The sequence below is a fragment of the Pyrus communis genome, chromosome 5, assembly GCF_963583255.1.
Source record: "Pyrus communis chromosome 5, drPyrComm1.1, whole genome shotgun sequence".
Classification (NCBI taxonomy): domain Eukaryota; kingdom Viridiplantae; phylum Streptophyta; class Magnoliopsida; order Rosales; family Rosaceae; genus Pyrus; species Pyrus communis.
The window spans coordinates 4,045,127-4,063,653 of record NC_084807.1 but is presented as its reverse complement, the minus strand read 5'-3'; the positions used below and the strand labels follow the sequence as shown (position 1 = coordinate 4,063,653).

At 37.8% G+C, this 18,527-nt stretch overlaps 4 protein-coding genes across 5 annotated transcripts; 2 read left to right on the top strand and 2 right to left on the bottom strand.

The window, feature by feature from the left end:
* The first annotated feature begins 266 nt into the window (after positions 1–266).
* On the top strand, positions 267–4,668 carry LOC137734089 (protein RBL-like). The gene is made up of 6 exons (XM_068473365.1): positions 267–494; positions 658–756; positions 1,479–2,566; positions 2,637–2,895; positions 3,448–3,521; positions 4,159–4,668. Exons 1-5 carry the CDS (start codon positions 476–478, stop codon positions 3,516–3,518), a joined length of 1,536 nt encoding a protein of 511 aa, XP_068329466.1. The 5' UTR covers positions 267–475; the 3' UTR covers positions 3,519–3,521; positions 4,159–4,668.
* Positions 4,669–4,968: 300 nt separating this feature from the next.
* On the bottom strand, positions 4,969–6,901 carry LOC137734090 (inactive protein RESTRICTED TEV MOVEMENT 2-like). The gene is made up of 2 exons (XM_068473366.1): positions 6,654–6,901; positions 4,969–6,256 (listed from the first exon to the last, which is right to left on the bottom strand). The coding sequence occupies exons 1-2, from the start codon at positions 6,799–6,801 to the stop codon at positions 5,151–5,153; spliced, it is 1,254 nt and encodes a 417-aa protein (XP_068329467.1). The 5' UTR covers positions 6,802–6,901; the 3' UTR covers positions 4,969–5,150.
* Positions 6,902–8,838: 1,937 nt separating this feature from the next.
* Positions 8,839–15,843, top strand: LOC137733916 (uncharacterized). Its single transcript, XM_068473133.1, has 11 exons — positions 8,839–9,016; positions 9,578–9,824; positions 10,586–10,790; positions 11,075–11,165; positions 11,287–11,432; positions 12,053–12,296; positions 13,210–13,314; positions 13,483–13,665; positions 13,956–14,166; positions 14,350–14,842; positions 15,454–15,843. The coding sequence occupies exons 2-11, from the start codon at positions 9,599–9,601 to the stop codon at positions 15,524–15,526; spliced, it is 1,977 nt and encodes a 658-aa protein (XP_068329234.1). The 5' UTR covers positions 8,839–9,016; positions 9,578–9,598; the 3' UTR covers positions 15,527–15,843.
* A 1,054-nt stretch (positions 15,844–16,897) lies between these two features.
* Positions 16,898–18,274, bottom strand: LOC137734878 (large ribosomal subunit protein cL37-like). Of its 2 annotated transcripts, XM_068474190.1 has the most exons (3): positions 18,116–18,274; positions 17,321–17,703; positions 16,898–17,031 (listed from the first exon to the last, which is right to left on the bottom strand). In XM_068474190.1, exons 1-2 carry the CDS (start codon positions 18,225–18,227, stop codon positions 17,345–17,347), a joined length of 471 nt encoding a protein of 156 aa, XP_068330291.1. In that variant the 5' UTR covers positions 18,228–18,274; the 3' UTR covers positions 16,898–17,031; positions 17,321–17,344. The 2 variants fall into 2 exon arrangements, with proteins under 2 accessions (XP_068330291.1, XP_068330290.1); XM_068474189.1 differs by lacking the exon at positions 16,898–17,031 and having other exon boundaries at positions 17,169–17,703.
* Between the last annotated feature and the right edge of the window lie 253 nt (positions 18,275–18,527).

Here is an 18,527-nt window from a genome sequence, read left to right as displayed (position 1 = left end):
TTTATTACCATGTACAACTGTCACTCAAGTGATCATTAATCCAAACACTCTAGCAATCGTCGCACGATATTGTGAGTTTTATATATAAAAAAAAACATGGGACCTGTTTAGTGCTTACTTGTTAAATTTCTTTATTGTATGATTGGGTAGCTCTTTTCTATAACTTATCATTTATTGTAAAAATAAAAAATCACTCATGAGTTGAAAACGTTGAAGTAGAAAAATAGGAATCCCTCCCATTCTAATCAGGGCTGGGTAAAGAGGAAATTATAGGGTGTGGGTAGATGTAAAAAGACCCGCGTGGGCTTTTCCACGTAAGCATTGGGGATTTCAGAAGACGACAACACTGACACAGAAGAGAGGGAGCTTCTTCCTCCTCCTCTTCCTCCTCCTGCCGCTGTTGCTGGTTTCACACATCAAAACGCAGCATTTTGCAGAGTTTCTCTTTGATAAGCAACTCTGCAACCACATAGCCATGAACGCCCCAATTATCGGTAAACCCCCACTTCTCTCTCTTCATTGTTCACTTTTAATTGAAGAATTTTGTTTTCTTTTTCTTTTAATTTGATGGTTTTTTGGCAACAAAACCCAAAATCTGAATGATTAAGTGTATAATTAATCAATTAGTTAATTAACTAAATACTTAATTGTGTGAAGACCCATTACAAGGGGATTTCCCAGAAGTGATAGAGGAGTATTTGGAGCATGGCGTTATGAAATGCATCGCCTTCAACCGCCGCGGTACCCTTCTTGCTGGTATTTTTTCCACCCACCTCCGCCCCCATTACTTGCTTTTTCTACTTTTCTAAATAAATTTACAAAACGATAAACAAAAGCAAAGTTGTAAATTTGGTGCACATTAAGTTTTCCTTTTGAGTAATAAGGACTTGAGTCCACAATTTGTAACATTGTAGAATTATCTATCCCATTTCATGCTCAACGTAGCCATTTCATGCTCTGCGTAGCCATTTCTTAATCGCCTTTGATTTATGCCCGAAAGAGCTAACAGGAGAGTGTTGGCATTGCAATATTTTGGGAGGTATCTTTTTCTGTTGTTTTTTTTATTTTTTTCTTCAGATTGGAGCGCCTCTGTTTTGTAGTTCGTCGGAATTCTGTTATTGTCTTCATGCTTTCCCCTACGACAGTGGTGTTGCTGCGGATTTTATGTTTTTTATTTTCTAGACGTGGGCTCCTTGTTCACTTGTATGTTGTTCGCTTTTAAATCTTCAATGAAGATTATGTATCTTATGTAAATTAAATTTAATAAAAAGTCTTAACCACTTGTTGAGTTGCATCTGCAAAGAATTAAGTGAGGTTGTCTATAGGAAGCCGTAACATTAAATGTTGATTGTTTAGTTTAAATTTGAATTTTGCATTCATTTGTACTGCCATTGACATTTGATGTGTCCTTATGCTACTGGAGATATTCTGAAGGGTCTTCTTCTTACATTCGATACTTGTTTGGTATTCTTGACCAGCGGGGTGCTCTGATGGAAATTGCATCATCTGGGATTTTGAGACCAGGGGCATTGCCAAGGAGCTTCATGATAAAGATTGTGTTGCTGCGATAACTAGTGTATGTTGGTCAAAGTATGGCCATCGCATTCTTGTGTCTGCTGCAGACAAGTCGTTGACACTATGGGATGTTGTCAGTGGAGAGAAGATAATGCGAACAGTACTGCAACAAACCCCTTTACAAGCTCGGCTTCATCCTGGTTCGCCTACTCCATCTCTTTGCCTGGCATGCCCTCTCTCTTCTGCTCCCATCATTGTTGACTTGAATACTGGAAGCACAGTTGTTCTTCCAGTTTCCATTCCTGACTCTAACCCAGGACTTGTCCCTCTGTCACGGAACAAAATCTCTGAGGGAACTCCACCTTTCTCTCCTACTGCTGCTTGCTTTAATAAGTATGGTGATCTAATTTATGCGGGGAACTCCAAAGGTGAAATACTTGTAATAGATTATAAAAGTGTTCAAGTGCGTGCCGTGGTTCCCATTTCTGGAGGTTCTGTGATTAAGAACATCGTATTCAGCAGGAATGGACAGTATTTGCTTACAAATTCAAATGATAGAACAATCAGGATCTACGAGAACCTTCTGCCTCTGAAAGATGGACTTAAAACCCTGGATGACCTAAATGAGACCCTTGATGGAACTGATGGTATTGAGAAGTTGAAAGCTGTTGGATCAAAATGCTTAACACTTTTCCGTGAGTTTCAAGATGCCATCACAAAGATGCATTGGAAAGCACCTTGTTTCAGTGGTGATGGTGAGTGGGTGATTGGTGGTTCTGCAAGCAAAGGAGAACACAAGATTTACATATGGGATAGGGCCGGGCATCTTGTGAAAATTCTTGAAGGGCCAAAGGAAGCCTTGATCGATTTGGTGTGGCATCCTGTTCACCCCATTGTTGTCTCTGTTTCACTGACTGGTTTGGTTTATATCTGGGCTAAAGATTACACTGAGAACTGGAGTGCATTTGCTCCTGATTTCAAAGAGCTTGAGGAAAATGAGGAATACGTAGAACGAGAAGATGAGTTTGATCTAATCCCTGAAACTGAGAAGGTTAGAAGAGTCTGAATCTGGGCTATTTTTTGTTCATTTTCCGGTGTCTAATTTAAAGTTACTGATGCAGGTAAAAGGATCTGATATTAATGAAGATGATGAAGTTGATATTGTGACAGTGGAGAAGGATTCAGCTTTCAGTGATTCAGATATGTCACAGGAAGAGCTTTGCTTTTTACCTGCAATTCCTTCTCCTGATGTTCCGGACCAACAAGACAAGTGCATAGAGAGTTCATCAAAGTTGGTGGATAGTAATTCTGGCTCCCCTATTTCAGAAGAGGGCACACCAAATGGATGTGCAATTGATCATGCATCAAGTCCACTTGAAGGTAAGATTACTACTTTGATGCGTATTATGTGCCTTTGCACGGATTTTATCACTTAAATTTCAAGTTCACGAGGAGTACAGAACTCTCATTCCCATTTTCTATTTTGACAGGAAAAAGAGCAAATTTGTTTTTTGAAAATTTAAAACAGTGCAACGAAGGTTAGCAGTTTATCAGGCATAAATTAATATGCCAATACCATAACAAACATGAAGCAAATTTTTTTTGAAAAAGCAGTTGTCCCAAATAAGCAACCCCAAACAGGCACTAAAACTTCATCTTAAAATCATAGATCAATATTCTTTTTCCTTTTTGTGCACAACACACCAATGGGGTAATAACAAAACATTACTCCTTTTCCTTTGGATAATATCATATTAACAACTCCACTAGTAAGCTTAATTTGTGAGGTTTGGTGCTTTCTTTTATATTATTCTGGCATACAGTGATGATCCATAAGACAGTGAGCTGGTATTCAGATTGTAAATAACTTTTTTCTTGCACATGTTTGTTGGACAATTGGCTCGTATCTAAACTTATATATGTCTAATACAGAGGATGCTGGAGCAACACGCTTGAAAAGAAAACGGAAGCCTTCCGAGAAGGGGTTGGAGTTTCAGGCTTAGAAGGTTAAGAAACCCTTGAAATCTTCTAGTAGAACGTTGTAACTTAAACATAAATCTATAGTCAATTAGGATTTCGCTTCACATGTGTGTGTATATATATATTTAAAAGAAACACTTTTTATTATTTTTCTCCATTCTTCTTATATTTCCATAAATATAGGCTACTACATAGATTTTCCTAAGTCTGTCATATTTAACATTCACAGCAGAGTGTTGCTCCACTTGTCACTTTTTCTTTCTGTCTTTTAAGAATTATGAAATTAATTCCCTTGCTTGCTGTATGGATCTATTATCTGTGTTAATGGTTTTGTGAGTTTTCTGAATGGTAATTGGGTATTTCTTTGATTACAGTCTTCATTTGTACCCTCATAACTGTAAAGCCTTTGAGGTTCTATAAGATTGTTCTGAATTGTTTGTATCTTGAAAATAATTTGAATATAGTTGAAGTAAAATGCTGAGTGAATCGTAGCAACATATAGGACGAGCGAAACATAGAAAATGCTTGGGGAAGTTTTCCAATGAGAGATAATGACGGCCTTATGGGATATATTCGTGTAGATGTGGCACGTACTATTTCTTTATCCTCCCTAAAGAATGCTTTGATTTATTGATGTCTCACTTTTTTATAAATTTTCCGCAGTTTCAAATACAGCAGAGATGACAACTGTTGATGCTGCTAGGTATGACCATTCTCTTGCATCTTGAAATTTGGGTGCTTATAGTGGCAGTGACAAAATATCTGTGGTGACTAACAACCGAAGAAGTATGATGGCATATATCAATGGCACATCGATTGGTTTGCCCAAAGCTTATGATCACTGTTTTGCCAAAGACGTCATAAGTGCCTGTATCTTCACCTGCGTAGCACTCTGTAGACAAAATCCTATTTGGATTACTTGATTGAGATTTTGAGCTATGTTGACACTTGCAGAAATTTAGGAGGATGAGGGGAGCTTTGGATGATTTTTAGGTATGTTGTATGATTAAATCATGTGCATGTTAGACAAAGCAGTTTATAATCTTAGTTTAGTCAAAATGACCAATTTGATCCTCATCGTTGGGTGCCTCTTCAGTTAGGTCCGTGTAATTATAACCGTCTATATCATGTTTGCATGGATTTTTGTTTACATTTGATGACAAAATTAAAGAATTCGTCAATTAGTTGGAAATTTCTCAATCAAGTCTATGTATGTATGTTTTCTTTCCAGTCAGGTCTGTCTTAACGTCCTATGCACATCTCACTTGCATTATGTTTTAACTGATCGATGAACTCTTAGTTTTTCATTGAGAATTTCATGATTTCTTTGATGGCCACTAGACTTGTATTCCACAAACATAAAGGCAGATCATGTAATTTGTTTTGAGTACTAGTTTTGGGGTCCTCTGCAGATCAACATATTAATTTTTTGTTTCGGGTATGAATCAATTTCGAGATGATATACCTCTGCTGAACCAGTCATTTGTATTGCTTTCATCCAAGGATGGATATATATTACACCTGTTTGTAAGGTATATATATGCGTCGTCGTAGTTAATTTCTATACAAATGGATGTAAAAGCTGCAATACTTGTGTATGTGTTCGTGTAGTTTGTAATAACAGATTTGTGATGGAATGTGAAAAGATGCCTGCCTTAGTTTTTGCCTTTCCCAGAGGACCACAAACTGTAGGATGCAGAAGCCCCTAGCACCATAATAACTAGAACCGCTGCGCCCATTTTGATCAACTTCTGCTTCTCTTCATCATTCATCCCGCTTCCGAGATTTTTCATACGCTCCTTTGCAGCAGCCATCACATGTGCAGCAATAGAACCCTCCTCTTTAGGCTTACTGAAACCCCTGTCCTTGTTCTTTTCCCTCTCCAAAATCTTAAGGAGGGCACTTGCTTCTTTGCTTCTCTCATCGGTCTCCCTTTCCTTGTTTATATTAGTTTTGACAACGTTCTCAGCATTCTTCGGTTCTGCATCAGCCTTTCCTTTTGCTTCTTTCTGATCCTTGTTTTCAACCCCCGTGCGATAAACACTCTTGACAGAAGCCTTTCCTCTCTTTCCATCCTGATCACCCTCGTCAGACTTGGGCTCGCCTATGCCTGTTTCCGGACCAGTCAACGGTATCAGCCTCTTCTCATCCCTTTGTTTTTCCTTCTGGATCGATGAAATTGGTTTTGGAAGAGCCTCATCCTCCGTATCCTCATGTGCTTTTGTCTCAGCTGCAGTGCCTTTCGGAGGAGCTAATGGAGGACGACCATTCTTGTCATCCATTTCTTTTTCATCTCTGGCAGTGAAAGTAGCCTTTTCTGCCTTTGATGCGGCAGCAGCAGCAGCTTCTTGAGCACTTGTCTTGCCCCTTTGTTGTTCACCTCGAGCAGAAGCAGCAGCTGTTTGAGAAATAACTTCCCGACCATTTGTATCCGAAGAGGTGTCTGTCGGAGGGCCTGCCGGTGTTGTCAAACTCGGCTTTGAAGGAATTGGGTCCTCTTGAACTTCGTGTGGCTTCGGCTTGACCGTGGTTGCAGCAGGTTCGGCTGTTGCAGTCCATGTGATGAATTTCTTTGGTATTGTAATGGTAAGAATCCCATTGCTAAATTTGCCATGAATTTTACTTGCGTCGCAATTCCGTTGAACCGGAAATGTTTGGTTGAAACGGCTCCATATGTTGTTGTCGAGAGGTCTTTGTCCATAAACCCTAATCACACCAGGGTTATTCATATAGGTAATCCTAGCCTGTTCCTTCTTAAAACCTGAAAATAAACCATATATTTTGCAACACATGAGTTAGGTCGGTTCAGTTGTCTAGTGAGTCGAGAATTCTCCCCGCTCTCTATAAAATAATGTAGATTGTTAATATAATACCAACGTAATTTGGTGCAATCAATTAATTTTAAAATAACTAAAACCCGCTTTCAAATCATCAAAAGCGCTTACGATCATGTTCGGCAGAAAAAGTTAAGAAGTGTTTTTGGATTAAAAAAAGCACTTGCAATTTAATAAAAAAATTTGACGTGCTTCTAAAAAAAGCGATTCTACCAAAAGTGCTAATGAACAAAAATGTCTTATAAAGAAGCAATTCCAAACGAGCGCCCAACTTGAGTAAAGAGTCGGGTAAAGAAAGAAAGTAGGAAAAGAAGAGGAAGAGACCAGGCAGATGAACTTGTACAATGTGAGCTTCCTCCTCTTCCTTCAATTCAAAGTGGGGCTGGAAATCTTCATAAATGAGACGATGGGATTGTCTTGGGCGGGTATTAGCACTGGAGGTTCGGGATCGGTTTGGGATTTGGTATGCCATTTTCGGTACGGCCTTAGCCAACTCTCTCTCTCCCCTCTTTCTCTCTCCTGTTTGCCTGCCTTTTGTTAGAGATCGTATTATTGGTGCTTGGTTTTGGGTTTCTTGTAGGACATGCTGGGTGGCCTGCGTGACAATTTATATGGGGGGAGGGGGGATTGGGGGGTGGAGTTTTCTTAATAGTGGGACTATTCCTCTTCCAATATTCCTTTTTGGTTGCTTTGGTTTTGTGGTGTTTTACAATTTCAAGCGTCCCTTGGTGTTGTACGAGGTATAACCTCACCTGCAAACTAGAGTTGGCTGGTTGCCCTTACCCACCAATTAGGGTTTTATCTTCCTCACTTCTTTCATTTTCTTTTTACTAAGACATTATTGTAACCTGCTCTAATTTTCGGAAAGTGATATTTTGTTAGCCTCCAATAAGATTTATATACTAATATATAATTTAATAAGTATATTTATGTCGTATCGTATCTTAATTTTCACAAATTTGTCTTATTGTGTCATCGTACCTATGCTTCATAGGTCATACTTAAACACAATTGCATGTTCAATGATGCTATCCACATATTTACTTTTACTTCTCACACAACCCTTGTTACTTTAAAAGAATGTGCGAGATATAAAAATGGATGTGCGGACTGGACAATCGGAATTTGTGTTGGATGGGAAGAGTCTGCAAGCCTGCATGAAGGAATTGAATTGAAATCTGGGGTGGGCTTTGGCAAAGAAATTGGATCCTGTACTGTGTAGAAGGAGGGTGAGAAGGAACCAATTGTGCAAGCCGGGCAACACAAGGTGGTCCATTCAAAAGAAGTGGGCTTCAAACCATGTCACATTTTTTTTTGACCTAAGTCAAAGTAAAGAAAATATCTTATTGATTTGGTCTAATACAAAAAGTGATTATTGATAAATGATTAATTAGTAAAGATTTCATCGTGACAATGATAGAAATTGGTTGTTCTTGTCCGGAGAACTGCTAAAGATATTTTATCAAAAATGAGGCTCGCAATTAATTTTCCGTTACGTCGTAATTTAATGTCAATTTTTATGTTAACATTATAAAACATTGTACTAAAATATAAAATAATAACGAGTTCTGATAACGTTTGCATCAACTTTTATATTTTAGTTGATGAGAGTTTTATGGGTAAAAAAGTTTCTTTTACGATGATTAGGTAGGAATTAATTAGGATTAGGAAGAGAAAGTTGATTTACGAAAAACCACGTTCAGGAGATTCTCAACATTCCCACGTTATTCTCACAAAGGTAAAGTTACAAGTTACAACTGCACGAACCAACCAATTAAAACCCACGTTCTTTTATTCCCTTTTTATTTTAATAAATAAGGGAACACCAGAAAGAAAGAGCAAAATAAATGAAATTAAAACCACCAGACTTGTGTCTGCAAAAATTCTGTGATGCAGTTTCCGAAAAAAATTAATCTATGATGCTCGTGATGTATACTTTGTAACCATTAAATTTTGTATTAGAATTTAATTAATAAAAAATTAACATATTTAATATTCTGACTATTTATTACTACGGTCTAGTATATTCCTCCTTTACTTGTAAATGTGAAGCATTAAGTTCGATTATAGTTAAAAATAAATTAAAATTATATCATTACTAGTTTATTGAAGCAGCTCACACCCTTCATCTTAACGTAAATAATATCATTTGTTTAAAAAAGATTTCAGAGCACATAAAAAATGGGCTTATTCAATTTCAGATGGCGACATAATCATGAGCTAGTGGCCTGTGGTAAAAAATGGATTACGAGATTTTCTTAAGTGAAAAAATGATGGTCTCAAGTTCGAAACCCACTATTGTTGTGGAAGTTAGAATTATGATCATGAAAAGATTAGCATGTTTCTATGAATTTTTTCGAATTTCGAAAAAAATGAATAACCGTGGTTCTTGAATAGTTACCATTTTAAAGATAAAGAAAAAAAAAAAATTCAGATGGCGACACAAGTCAAGACTCTTCCTCTCTCTCTCTCTCTCTCTCTCTCTCTCTCTAATTAATAATTATAAATCGGCTTCTTCATCTTTGTACTTGCTGCCTGACCGAGCTGCCTATAAAACTGAAATCCCTTCCCTTCAGTTGCATTAACGCTACTGAATACTGATTCCCCATCGCTCTCTCTCCCTCCCTCTCTCTCTCTCACTCTCTCTCTCTCTCTCTCTCTCTCTCTTTCCTTTTTACACTCTCACTGTAAGATCTCTCTCTCTCTCTCTCTCTCTCTCTCTCTCTCTCTCTCGCTCTCTAAATCACAATGCTGCTCTTCTTCTTCTTTGATTATATATGTTAATTGTTAGTGCTGAATTACTTCTTTGTTTTGTTTTAGCTTCTGAGAATTTTAGGAAGATTAAGGACAATGATTATTTTTAATTTTTTTTTTGTTGAAAATATTTGGATTTATATAGTTGCTGTATCTTGCTGGTTCCTCATTATATAGATTGTGTTTCACATGATCTCCGATAAAAGAAAATATAATAAGCTACTGCAAATCAGCAACTAGGATTTTAAATTTGGAAAATGATTGCTTTGGGGTCCATTCAGATTATTATTATTATTATTATACAAAATAATTGTATGTAATTTAATGGGTTTTCAAAATATAATCTCCTTGTGCAACAAGGACAATCACATTGAACAAAAACTCTTTGCATACTTTTTCTGTGTCTTGCATTTTCTCAGCCACCAAACAGATATAATGGTTAGAACAAATGATGGGCATTCTGTAATTTCGCTCTTTCGTGTTTGGTTTACCAGAGTGAAAGGGACCGTGTTACAATGGCTTGGGTTTCGTTACCCGTGGTGGGTTTGTTGTTGGTTTGGTGGTGGATGGGTTTTGTAACGGTCAAAGCCGATTACATCAAGTACAAAGATCCATCCCAACCACCGGCTGCTCGAGTTGGAGACCTTCTTAGTAGAATGACTCTTGAAGAGAAGATTGGTCAGATGGTGCAGATTGATAGGAGTGTTGCCTCTGCTGATACTATGAAAACTTACTATATTGGTAAGGCAATGCATCTATTTCAATACAACTACCTTCAACTGCGTTTGATGCACATCAACGTAAATTGTTCCAGTTCTAGTGTCTGTGCAAGCTTCAAGTAACTGCATTTTGTGTCTCATAGTCTCCGCATTTTATTCCTGCTTTAGCTTCAAACCAAGCCGTTAAGTGACTTTTAACTTCAAATCGTTTGATGGCACAACTCCATTCTTGTGTATCTTTCTTGTGGACTTTTATCTTAATAAAAAGGTGCTCACGCATGAGATGGGGTGTTCTCTAGTGAATTTAGTTTATATATACAAATGTATCAGTTGAAGTGGCTAAAGGAAGGGGTGCAGTTGGTAGAAAATCCCTGCAATCCATTTGGGGTTGTCCGGCAGCGATAGATGTTTGTGCATAGGATGTTTGAGGTGTCAATATTTACGAAGTTGTACTTACTGTGCAACTTTTCCCAAACATATGTATAGATTCCTGCTTTGTTGACACAAAAAAAAAAAAAAAAAAAAAAAAAAAAACCCCTCACATTTCATCTCTTTGTTGCATTTCACTGAACAGGAAAATATCACTTGACTCCGGAGGGAGTAAAAATGTATCCGGTTATGAGAATGGTTCTTCTTTATTCAATTAGCAAGGCTTGAGATTGTACTCCTTTTTCCCCCATGCTTGGTTGCCTTGGAGGGAGTAAGACTCTCTGTAAAGAGAAAAATATTGAACACAATGAGATGATAAGACAATTGAGTGATGATGTCTGTTGGTTTGTGCAGGTAGTGTATTGAGCGGTGGTGGCAGTGCACCACTTCCAGAAGCTAGTGCTGAAGACTGGGTTAACATGATTAATGAATTTCAGAAGGGAGCCCTATCTAGTCGTTTGGGCATTCCAATGATCTATGGCATTGATGCTGTTCATGGACACAATAATGTCTATAATGCTACAATATTTCCCCATAATGTTGGGCTTGGAGCTACCAGGCAAGTAAAAATTTCGGGGTTCTATTTGCTTCATTTCTCAACATGATAGTGCATTGTTCTTTTTTTACGCAAAGGATGAGATCTATCACTATCTTTTAAAAGAAGCACTCTGTAACTGTATAACTACAACAAGGGCCCATTAGAGTCAAATCCCTACAAGTAAATCTCTGTCCTACTCCAGCGAGCTTTAAAATAACTAACCACACATTTCAAAATCCTTTGAGATGTTTTCCATTTAGTTCATTGAATGCGTCTTCTTCCTATTAAATATTTCCAGTATTCAGGGACCCTGAACTGGTACGAAGAATTGGTTCTGCAACTGCTCTTGAAACCCGAGCTACGGGGATTCCTTATGTATTTGCTCCGTGCATTGCGGTAAATAACACATTGCAAAAAGGATTTATGTATTCAGCATTTTCTTCTTTTACGTGGATAATGATGTCCTAATTTTCTCCATCCGGTGACTTCTGCGCGTTACCTGGAACATCCTTTATAGGTATGTAGAGATCCAAGATGGGGTCGATGTTATGAAAGCTACAGTGAAGATCACAAAATTGTGGAGGAAATGACAGAGATTATTCCAGGTTTGCAGGGAGATATCCCTGCTAATTCTCGGAAAGGAGTGCCATATGTTGGTGGAAAGTATGAATTTTGTGAAAATAAGCATACTTCTATCTTTTCTTTGTTTTTTCTGTGTTCATTTTAATTTTAATTTTCCGTTTGTTTGATTTAAAAGATACAGTCATACCTTAGTATTGTTAGTGATCTTAATTTACTTGATTTTTTGAGTAAGAAAGATAATTTTACTCCTCTGGAAAAAGAAAGATAATTTGGAACATATATCATGTTTTTCTAGTTATGAATTCAATAATAAATCAAATGAATTTACTGATTCCTTTATTTATTTTCCCCCTTATTTTCTTTAAATTTTGAATCTTGTTGCTGCTATTAAGCTTTTATAGAACAATGATAAACTTAAACCATCACAATGATAAAAATCTCTCCACTGGTCTATCTCATGGTTTGCCTTACATGATTCATAAGCAAACCATGTATATCCTATCCCACAAGGGGCAGTTTACTAAAATATTTTCCTTATTAATGTTCTTGTACTTCAATTATTTATTTGTGAAAACTCTGCTTCAAGTTTCAACTGCTGAAATTATATGTTAGAAGTTCACCTCATGTTTGCATGTTTGCTTCTGTTACTATACTCAAGCTTTTAGTGATTCCTGATATATTTTTTATTTATTATGTTTTAGGAAAAAGGTTGCAGCTTGTGCAAAGCACTTCGTCGGTGATGGTGGGACAAGCAGGGGCATTAATGAGAACAACACTGTGACTGACCGGCATGAGTTGCTTAGCATCCACATGCCTGCCTATTCTGATTCGATCATCAAGGGTGTCTCAACCGTGATGATTTCCTACTCCAGTTGGAATGGGGAAAAGATGCATGCAAACCATGATCTAATTACGAACTTCCTCAAGGGCACCCTTAAATTTAAGGTAGCATTTTATTCACTTTTATTTTATATCCAAGCTTGTTTACCAAGATTTGATGTAAGCACGAAACTAACACACCCCAGTGTTTAACATCTTACCATCAATACAAGAAAGGTTTCTGGTACAAAAATTTTTCATATTACAATTATCGGTAGTTTATTTGTGTGGTATTCTCTTCCTCAGCATCTTATAGCTTGAATCACTGGTTTTCAAAGTATATGTTCGTAATTGAGACTAGTTGACTGCTTTTTATAACTGTTCTTGCCCTCAGTCTATTTTTAGTCTTAAAATACTTGTCAGTCTTATCTGTTTTTTCTCAACGTTGTGTATTTTTCACATGTTGGCCCCAGCATGTTTAATCAAATTCAATTTACTTCCACATTACACATTAATGTGGTTGATTTTTTTGGGACATTGCCTAGTGGTTAGCATGATTCTTCACTTTCCTATGTTTTCACTTTGTCTATATGTGGATTCATTGCATTTATGTATTCTTGTATTTCCCGTCTAACATCATCTTCATTTCATTACATTTTTCGAACTTGTTTCTCGACTGCTCGGTGCCCAACGATGTTGTCAATACAGATTGTTGTCTTTGTATCCATCTTACTACATTCAAACAAACGTCTGATGCATTTTTTGCTCATCACTCTAGATACAATTTATGAGCTGGGCATATTTCCTGATTTGCATCAGTTCTCACTTTTTAGTGTCTTTAAGCTTCATCTGTGTTAATGAAATGAAATTTCAGATTCAATACGAAACTAAGATATAAATTGATAATTTGCTCATCTTCTATTCTGGTTGTTATTGGTCTCACAATAGGTGTGGTGTGCTTCATTTTGCTATTTTACGTTTACCTGTGTTCTGCGCAGTTTCATGCTAACAGCATATTGTGTTTTGGTGGAACATTCAGGGTTTTGTTATATCGGATTGGGAGGGTATTGACAGGATTACCTCGCCACCACATTCAAACTACACATACTCTGTCCAAGCTTCAGTTCTAGCTGGAATTGATATGGTTTGTCTTATTTTATATAAAAACCTCTTACAGAAATGAAAGAAGATAATAGCGTCTCTGCTACACTGTAGTCAGTGAAACAATGAGAAAAATAATGCATATGTAATAATTTTTTTTTTTCTGGGTTGCAATTATAAAACTCTGAAGATGGTTCTCTGTGTTTTGAAGGTCATGGTCCCTTTCAATTATAAAGAGTTCATTAATGATCTCATTAACCTTGTCAAGACTAACGTGGTTCCAATGGATCGTATTGATGATGCTGTGGGAAGGATTCTACTTGTCAAGTTCACCATGGGTCTTTTTGAGAACCCTTTGGCTGATCTCAGCCTAGTCAATGAGCTTGGAAGCCAGGTCAGTTTATCAAAGATAATCAAATATCATCATTGCAACTCTCATGTTGGTCATTTGATTGATGTATATAGTTCGATAAAGTTAGAATGGACAGTCTTATTGAATCCAATTTTTCTAGTTATCCTTTTGCAATTGGTGTTACATTTAATGGCCAACAAGTACGGTCCAAGTTCCATGGTCTTCCCTTGTCAATTATCAATGTTAGTAAAGACTAAAGAGTTAAGTTTTTTATTTAGTGACTACCTGACATGAATCGATCATTTTTGTATTTTATTTTTTGCCATTACTAGGCTCACAGAGATTTGGCAAGGGAGGCTGTCAGAAAATCCCTTGTGCTTTTGAAGAACGGGAAAAGCAAGAACAATACAGATCCTGTCATACCTCTTCCCAAGAAGGTGTCCAAAATTCTAGTCGTTGGCAGTCATGCTGATAATCTGGGTTACCAATGCGGTGGATGGACAATGACATGGCAAGGATTCAGTGGCAACAACTATACAAGCGGTATAGTCTGCTTTCATGGCTATATTGATAGATTACATTTCCTAAACTTCTCTTCAAGTATTATTTCATGCACTGGAATATGTCCAAATACATTTCAATCACATTTTTTATTTATTTTAAGAATGTTTAATTCCAGGAAACTACTTGAGCAGTGATCTTGACAGACTTTGTTTTCATGATTAGGGACTACAATTCTTGGTGCTATAAACTCAACAGTTGACTCAAGCACAGAAGTTATCTACAGCGAAAATCCTGATGGCAATTTTGTTAAGTCCAACAACTTTGCATATGCTATTGTTGTGGTTGGCGAGCACCCTTATGTTGAGACTTTGGGAGACAGCACAAATCTAACAATGGTGGAACCTGGCCCTAGTGTCATCAGCAATGTGTGTGAAAGTGTCAAGTGCATTGTTATCTTAATTACTGGCAGACCTATCGTAATTGAACCATACATTTCCTCGATTGATGCTCTGGTGGCAGCATGGTTGCCAGGCTCTGAAGGTCAAGGTATTACTGATGTCCTTTTTGGGGATCATGGATTCAGCGGAAAGCTTCCAAGGACATGGTTCAGAACTGTAGATCAACTCCCAATGAATGTTGGGGATTCACACTATGATCCACTTTTCCCGTTAGGGCATGGACTTGAAACTGAGTCAGTCAAGCAGCTTGTAGCAAGGTAACATTTCATACATATACATCTGTATAGGACCAGCTTTGTAAGTATAGGACCATCGTAGGGACCTTGTATTCCACCATATAGGACCTCTTACATATTTCACTGTTTTACCCTTGTTTTGCACCAGAACACGAGGGTCCTATACGGTAAATAATGGTCTCTATCATCTCGTTTTCTAAAAATCGGATCACATGAAGTCATCTATGTGATCCGATTACCCTTTCTTTCCATTTGAATTATATGCTTTTCACTACTGTTTGATGCATTCCTGGGAAGAGAGAGGAATTCAGTTATTGTTGGCTCATGTACGGTTGCATTGCTTTCATAGCGTTTGCTTTCAGTCCATCTTGCTATTTCTTGCATTTGAACATAGGACGGCATCTTTGCACATTTATTTAGGGGTTGGTCTTTAATACAATAAAACTTAATGGTAAAGAAAAAGAAATGAAATAATGCAACGGAGTTGAGACCGGTGGTGGCTTCTAGGTTTCAGTCTATGTATCACTACCTATTGTTTTATATCATTCATGAATTCTGGTGTAATATAAACAGAAGGGAGAACTGGTTACTAGTAACGAACGATACTTATTACAGCTATCTGATGCCTGCAGGTCAACCTCAGCTGGTGCTGTTGCAAGGCCATGCATATTTGTCGTCGTGGTTGCTCTAATTCTGAGCTTATAGTTTAGAGGTATAGTTTTGGACACAGCTTATGCTTATGGACCACGGTAGAAGAAGGAAGGGAAAAGCTTGAGGAACCTCTGCTGGATTTGACATTAGGTTTGACTTCAATGTCGCTACTTTGAGTTAATTAGAAAAATTATAAGCATTCATTGTCGAGCCATTTTAACGATTACATGTAGAAGCTTTGGATAATACTTTGAATTTTTAATTTCTATTTTTTGTGTTTTGTTTTCCTTTTGCTTTGGAATTGCTGGTGATGATGGCCTTTCAATCCATGATAATCACAACCAAAAAACAATCATGGGTGCCTCTATGCTGCGGGAAATTTTGTACCGTCCCTCTTCTCTTAATCTAATCACGTGATGAACGAGGCACTCATATGATATAAAGTGCATCATTATCTCTGGCGATAGTGTACGTATGACTCTTGGTCGAAAAAGAATGTTAGGATCATAGTGTAGACTATAGGGACCTGAAGAGATTCACTTATCCAATAAAGTTTTAGTTTTGAGGCGTCATCGTTTATTAAACGCTTGTTACGTGGTCAAGAAGTACAGTATCCATCCATTGAACGATTGCCACGTGAAGAGTTTTTTTGGATTCTAGCTGCGCGATTTCATTAAAAATGATCCGACGGCTGCACGTGTTATCCTCATTTTCTATTTCTAAAAATGGTAACCCTTTAGAAAGGGCCTGTACCTAGAAGTTGAAAACAAGAGCAATTTTGTTTAGTGAAAAGGGGAACTTATTTGGTTCCCCGTCTACCAACTCTCACGATAACATTGACAAAGTCTACACTCTTAAGAATGTCACAAGGTAATCATTTTTAACCGCAGGATGAAATCCGACGGTCACAAAAATGCCTGTATGCTACAGGGGGCGCACCTAAGAAAAACCGCACTTGGAGAGGGTTTTGCCCTGCAAAGATTGATACACAATACAACATAAAAAACCAAACAATAAATTAGCAGTAGTTGAAAGCTTGCGTTCGCACTGGATGACTGGGGAGAAAGATCCAGCCATAAAACTGGAGAACAACCCTGAACAAGCCAAGGGATGATCAAAACATGCACAAAATGGCTAGGAGATGCAGAACCTTGCAAAAACACAAGGAGAGACCGACCTCCTCATGAGCACGGGGAGAGAGGATCGAGTTCATATTTCCAAATTGATTCTAGTGGAAAAATGGAGAAAACCCCCCCGGAATCTGAATAGCGAGGTGGCTGCTTGGTGTTCTACGGTGGTTTGGTTATGATCCTAAAAAGTTTAGAGTTTTATTTAACATATCTCTGGATAGAACTCCAAACTCTAGGGTTGATGCTTTACAAATTCACCGTGACAGAATGTCAATCTGCACCATGCTTAAGTGGCAAAATATATTTTCGGATTCATCATGTTCGAGAGATCATTATGGGAGTTCATAAAACATTAGGAGACAATTTCGACATTTGTAGGGGTTGCAAACAACCTTCAGTCACAGCGTTTTTTGTGCCAAGCAGCCTACCCTGCATTATTGGTTTAATGTAAATGTTGGAGCAGAACTTGAGACAATTTCTACATTTTTTAGATGAAAGGATTGCCTAAATCAACCACATTTCTCACATCTTCGACGCGGAAAAAGCAAATGCATTTCTGCCATCTATAAATTCCTAGTTCACATCATATTGGGCAATACTATTTTCATTGACATCAGCAAGATTCAAACTAAGAAATTACGTCAATATGAAGAGACATTTGATCTTGCAATAACAAAACGACGAGAGACCGCAGAAACAGAAAGGGTCAGAACTAAACCTGCAAGAAATCTTGAGGTAAAACTCAAACATTCTTTAGCTTCTTCATCTTTGATGGAGGCCATCTGCCTTTCTTTCTCAGTTTTCGCTTGCGAACAAGTCGGTTCCTACGAAGCCTTATCTTCTTCGCCAGTTGCATCTTCGCCTTCTGCTCTAGCCGCTCTTGCAGCTTTGACTCCAAGGGAAGCTTGTCGACGGGTACCGCCACCTCTTCCTTGCTATCTGGAAGGGGCTCACTACCCTCATTTGCAGCAGCAGTTCCATCAATGTCGGAGGAGGCCTTAACAACTACTGAACCTGACCCTTTCACAACGGGCATACGAAGTCGAACTCCGCTGAAAAATTTCGGACGCAGACCATTTGGTTTCATGTGCATCCATGAAACTGAAAACCAGAGACACAAAACAAAATTATCATACGAATACGAATACGAGCCGAAAAATAAACAAGAAAGCAGATAAACAAGCAAATTAACTACAAAAACGCTCCTCGAATCACACTGTACGTTTCCATTTTGGAAAATTTTTGCACATTTATGTATTGATATTAGAAAAAAACGAAAATGGAGGTGAAACTGGATTATTGAAGCGAATGCCTGCACGCCAAGTGTTTGACAAAAGACCTGAACGAGCAGAAACCAACCAAGAACACCCAATTGAGCTGTGTGGCTTGGAGAAAATAGGCGAGCATTTGAAGTAATTTAAATAATACAAAACAGAATGCAAAAGCTGATGTACTAAGTAAATGGAGAGAGAGAGAGAGAGAGAGAGAGAGAGAAGAGAGAGAGAGAGCTTACTAGTTGCAGAGAAAGGTGAAGGTGATGAAGTTGGAGACGGCGAAGAAAAAGAAGAAGAACGGGACGAAGCGGTGTTGAGAGGGAGAGGATTGGAGTAGAGAAGAAGACCCATTTTCGTGCTCGCTCACTCAAGTGTCAAGATTGAAATTTGGTTGGTTATGTTCTAGCTTTTGCTCCTTTGGATAAGCCGATGATGATTATAATCCTGACCGTTAGTTTTCAGTAATACCCATCTGATCCGTCGATTCTTGAAATTCTAAAGAGCTTCAACAGGTTTTTTATTTGACCTATTTTTAGCTCGGCTCTGTAAAACTCAATGTACTCTCCATTTTGGTTTGTTTCTATGTATTCCGTCAAATAGCAGTTAAGTTTAGACTTATTTTTAGTTACGCTCCTTGAAATTCAATTTTGA